At 24.3% G+C, this 6,000-nt stretch overlaps 1 protein-coding gene across 1 annotated transcript in view; it reads right to left on the minus strand.

Moving 5' to 3' along the window:
• LOC117167828 (basement membrane-specific heparan sulfate proteoglycan core protein-like) overlaps positions 1-6,000 on the minus strand; it is a 326,460-nt gene that overhangs the window by 218,003 nt on the left and 102,457 nt on the right. The window contains exon 3 of the mRNA XM_033353032.1: positions 5,646-5,815. Within this exon, the coding sequence (XP_033208923.1) occupies positions 5,646-5,815 (170 nt within the window). The remainder of the gene's footprint in view (positions 1-5,645; positions 5,816-6,000) is intronic.

The following is a 6,000-nucleotide window of genomic DNA, read 5'->3' on the forward strand; positions in this document are numbered from 1 at the left end:
CGATGACGATTTCAATCGACATCGAATCTTTTGTCGCAGAATTTAATTAACGCTTTTGTCGAGAGCAGAGGAAATTTCAGTTTTATCAAGAGACTCGGAATTCTAGACCTTTTCCTGTGGGATTTTCTAAAGAGAAAGAATCAGTGGTGTAGTCGAGGCCTGGCGACACACAGAGGGGTGAAATCGGAAAACGAGGTTCAAACTGACATTTAGCTAGCAATTATGCACCGACTTTAGATTTTGTTTTAAGTGCAGGACTAAATTTTTCAGAAAAAGGTGAGAGTACATTTTTAAGTTTTTTGTTTATTTAACTTTTATTTTAAAGCAAACAGCGAAAAATATTTCGAATTTTTTAATTGCATTTTTCATCTTCTAGAAAACCTTTTTCTTATACTTCTTGTCCCTTGGATTTAATACACAGAGGTATGAGAAAAATAAAAAAATTGTTAGCTTGCATAGTTAACTGTTATAAACAAATTGTATTAACAAATGCTCGACATTAGGGGTTAATCGTCTTCAAAGTATATTTCTGCTCTGAAATCGCTTTCTTTCATCGTTAGGATAATAGGTGAACATTAAAATTTAACATTAAATGTAATTTGTTTATTTTTAAAATAAATTATATTAACAAATGCACATTTTGGCTGTTTTTAAGCGAAAAGAAAACGTTTTTTCTTCTGATCTTGTTGCAATTTTGTTTCCAGTGTTTTTTCTTCTTACCTTGCTGAAATTATATTTTCTTAAACAAATTTTTCTACCCATAAGAATTTGCTAATTTTATAAACTAATTCGCATTTTGGCCGCTTTTAGGCAAAAAGAAATTGCTTTTTTTCTAGCTCTGATAAAATTATATTGAAAATAATGTTTTTTGAAAAAATATTCGCCACCCATCAATATTTGTGTACTTTATAAACAAATTATATAAACAAATGCACATTTTTGGGGTTTTTAAGTGAAAAGAAATTGTTTTTTCTTCTGAACTTGCTGAAAATACATTTCCTTAAACAAATTTTGCAACCTATCAATATTTGTTTATTTTATAAACAAATAAACATTTTGGGCGTTTTTAAGCAGAAATAAATCGCTTTTTTCCTATCATTGCTTAAATCATATTGCCAATTATTGTTTTTGAAAAAATATTTGCCACCCATCAATATTTGTTTACTTTGTAAACAAATTATGTAAACAAATGTACATTTTCAGTGTTTTTAAACGAAAAGAAATCGTTTTTTCTTCTGACCTTGCTGAAATTATATATCTAATGATGTTTTCTGAAAAAAATGCAACCTAGCAATAATTGTTTCAATTTAACTTCAAAAAGATCAGAAGAAAAAACGATATCTTTTCCATAAAAAAGATTTATATGTCAATTTCTTGAAATAATCTGTTTAATAATTGATAATAATTTTAATAATAATAATGATTTTTAATAATTTTTTATTAATTTTTTCAGAAAACATCATTGGAAATATAATTCTAGCAAGTTTAGAAGAAAAAAATATTTCTTTTCCCTAAAAAATACCCAAAATGTACAGTTGTTTATATAAGCAGTTTATGAAATAAGCAAATATTTACAGGCAACTGCATCGAAAAAATCAAGTTTTTACCTTCAAAAATAGAAAAAAAGTGCATCAGTTATTTAAGTAGAAAAAAGTTTATTTATTCCATCAAAAATACCTAATATGGATATTTTTAAAATAAAAATTGATTTTAAAATAACAAATTTCTTATTAAATTTTATTAATTTAACTAGAAAATTCTTTTTTTCAGAAATTGATTTAATTTAGTAGTGCGAATCAACTTACGAATCGCCGCAACTCCCCAAGACACCATTTTCATTCACCTATTTGTTCACAACAAATTCAATCATTTTTTAACATTTGCATTGCTATTGGACATCTTTTTTACATAGTTTCTTTCATTTCGCAGGTATTTTTATTAAATCAAAGCATTTTTTTAAACCTGTATACTTCAAAGTAAAAAAAAACATTTTCATTTTTGTTATTAAATAAACAAAAGAATAAACTAAAATTTTAAAAGTGGCTCTTGCGATTTAGACCAAAACAATTTTTTTTAAACTCACACGACTTCAAAGAGAATTGCGAGTATGAATTTTGAATAACGCTTTTAATTTTTTTATAAATAAACAAATATGACGAAGAAAATTGTTTTTTCAAACCGGTATACTTCAAAATTCAATTTTTTTTATGAAATAAACAATAACTTGAAAATTAGATATTTCGATTTGAACGAAGAAAATGGCCATTTTTTCTATTTGTCGTTCCTGGTGCTCGTCAATAACATGAAAATTTTTGGAATCGCGAAAGAAAATTTTTTTTAACCGATACCAGACTGCCATGTGCGTGCGCAAACGCGCGCTTACTATTATATTCATTTTCATCATTTACCTAATTTTTAAATAAATATTTATTTGTTAAAATTTTTTCTCACTCGAAATTTTATTTCTGAAAATTTTAATTATTAATAACCTTTCACAAAAATTTAAAAAATGCATATATAATATTGAAAATTGAATTCAGATACTCATTCCACAACACAATAAGGATTTCTAAAAATCATATGCTTGCAATACAGATATGTTACAATTAAATAAACTTTTATTATACAAATGACATCAAATATTGATTCAAATCACCTTAAAATAAATAATTAACTGTTGTTAAATAGCGAAATAAATAGCGAAAAGTTTCTAAATCAGCTAGTTACTGGGATCATGGTATTTTAAACATTTAACAACTTTTATTATGCTAATTATGACCAATAATAATCAAAATAAACTTGAAGTTAATAATAAATTTAAGTTACTCCATTAAAAGAAATTACAATTCAATTTTTATTTAATTTAATATTGTGAAAAAATTGGCTAATAATTAATGTATTTATAACGTAAGAAGTATTAAACTATCATTTTTATTTAGACATTGAAATATTTTTAAATTTACCCTTTTTTTTAATTTCACCTTAATTTTTGCAAATTTGATTTATTAGTAACCTTCTATACTAATTTCAGAAGAAAAAAAAAACTAAGGTATATACGAAAAATTCGAATGCAGATACTTATTTCACAACATCAGAATTATTTTAAAAAATTATATAATTAAAATAGGGATGTTTTAGTATAAATAAACTTTTATCATGCAAATTATATCTAATACTCAATTATATAGCATTTAAATAAATGATTAATTTAGGTCACCCAACTTTAAGAAACTAAATTGTTATATTTTGAAAAAAATTATTCAGTTCATAATTAATTAATTATTTGACAATATGAGAAGCTTTTAACTATAATTTTCACTGAAGCATTCAAATAATTTTTACTTAATATTTTTTTTTCGAATGTGAACTTTCATTTCTTAAAAAATTTGATTTATTTATAAATTTCTTAACTAATTCCAGAAATCAAAATTTTTAATAGGATCAATTAATAGTTAGTTAATCGGTTCATAACATAAAAAGAATTAAACAATCATTTTAGTTAAATCATTCTAATAAGTTTCACATCATGTTTTCTTTAAATTTGAAACGGCATTTCTATATATTTGATTTATTAATAACCTTAAAAACCAGTTTTTAAAAAACTGAACTTATTTACTTATAATTTTGAAAATTAAATTTAGATACACATTTCACTTCACAAACTTCAGGAAAATTATATAAAAGTAATAGAAGTATTCTGAATAAAAAAGCAAATTTTATTGTAAAAGTAATAGCTAATAGAATTACATAATATGCCAGGATAATCATTTATGTTAATTACTTCAAAACATTTTAAATTGAATCTTTATGTAACTTAATATTGTGGTCAAAATTAATTCGCTAAAAATTAATGAAATAGTTTACAACATGAAAAGCCTTCAGCAATTATTTTTATTGAAAAAATGAAATTATTTTTAATTTCATATATTTTTTAAAATTTTAAATTTGAATATTTTTATTTCTTTTATATTCAATCATCTCAAAAAGAAAGCATTTAAACATTATTTTCATTTAAAACTTAAATAATTTAAAGCTTTAAAAAATTATTTTCAGTGAAACATTGAAAAAAAATTCAGTTTATATATTTTTTTAAATTTGAACTTTTCTTTGTTTAAATTTAATTAATTATAACCTTTTAAATAATTCTATAAAATGTACATTTTAGCATAATCAGTTAATAATTAATTAATGAGTAAGGACATAAAAATCATTTAAGAATTATTTTCACTGAAATCTATGGAAACATAATTTTGAAAATTGAATGCTCTAGATACTCATTTTCCAATATCACAAACATTAAAAAAATGATTGTAATGGAGATATTTTGAACAAAAAATTAATTTTATTGAATAAACAACAAACAATATTTAATTACATAATCTTATTGGCAATAATTAATGTATGCGACTTAATTCAAATCAATTTATATTCAATTTTCTGTAAAAAAATTAATCAGTCAATAGTTAGTTAATCAGTTCATAATATAAAAAGCAGTAATAAATTATTTTCTTCAAAACATCCAAATAATTTTTACACTATATTTTGATGAAAATTTTAATTATGAATAATCTTTTAAAATAATTCCATGAAATTAAAAAAAAAATATTAACATATAATTTTGAAGATTAAATTCAGATAATTATTTCAAAACATCAAAAACATTTTTCAAATTATGAAATTTGAATAGGGATATTTAAACTATACATAAACTTCTATTATACATTTTCTTAGTTAAACCCTATTTAATTTCAATCTTTATGTATTTTAATATTGATTAAGTTAATTATTTTCATTGAATCATTCGAATAATTTTTATTTTACACATATTTTTTTCTTAATTTGCACTTTCATTTCTGTTACTTGGTTTTAGTAATCAGTTAATAACTAACTAACTAGTTTAAAATATAAAAAGCATCAAAGACTTATTTTCGTAATTAAATAAAAGCGATTTTAATTTTATATTTTACTTGGAACTCAAAATTGAATTTCTGAAAAATTTCTTTTATTTTTTCGGTTCATCTATTAAACTAATTCCAGGAATTCCTACCATTCCTACTATTCTAAATTACTAGCAAGATGGAGTTTAACACTTTTCATATGAAGAATACTTTAAAAGTAAAAAAAATGGTTTTTTCTTTTTGTTATAAAATAAACAAAAATTAAAAATTCGGCCATGAAAATTCGATGCAAAATTTTGTTATCTTTCAATAAAAGATAAAGTTAAAATCGGTTAAATATTTTCTTCTGAAAATGAATTTATCCACGGACAATTTTTCTGTCCCACTGTGGGACGGTCTCCACTAATTCCGATTTATTCTGAATCTCAATAATTCTCGAATTCCTCAACTATCAGCAAGTCTAATCTCATCTTTTTTCATCTTCAAAATATCAATGTCTTCACTTTAATCATGAAAAATATTCCTAATAGTTCCGGACACCCAAATTGCTCATAAAACATTTTTCATTCCCCAAAACAGGTTCTGATGTTGAAAGAGATGAGTGTTTTCAAGCGTAATAAAATTCTAGGTAAAACCAATAATGTAATTAATTGTCCAGAGTCGTCCTCGACCTTTCTGATGTGGCGCAGTTCACTGAAACATGTTAATTAACTATTTGACAGGTGCTTATTGATTAGAGGTGCTTACCACTTTATCGCCCAAATTTCTAACCCGGCAGGGGAGATACACAGTTTGACCCTCGAAGGCGGAAACATTGGCAGCCGTCTGTTCGAAAACAGGTACATCTCCCTCGGGGTCTTCTATTACGGATATTCCCTGGGATTTTTCGACGGATACACCATGAATCTGAACAGGCGCTGAAAGAAGGAAGGTCTGCTTTCAATTCAATAACACCAAACACGATATATGAATCACATTTTACAAGTCTAAAAAAAATATAAGACTTCTTTCTCAGAAGAATTTTAGAATCGCCCCTATCCGGGACAAAGTTAGATGGAAAGAAATAAGTTGTTGAAACTTTAGCGGCCTTAGTTAAATTACC

The sequence above is a fragment of the Belonocnema kinseyi genome, chromosome 2 (genome assembly GCF_010883055.1).
Source record: "Belonocnema kinseyi isolate 2016_QV_RU_SX_M_011 chromosome 2, B_treatae_v1, whole genome shotgun sequence".
Classification (NCBI taxonomy): domain Eukaryota; kingdom Metazoa; phylum Arthropoda; class Insecta; order Hymenoptera; family Cynipidae; genus Belonocnema; species Belonocnema kinseyi.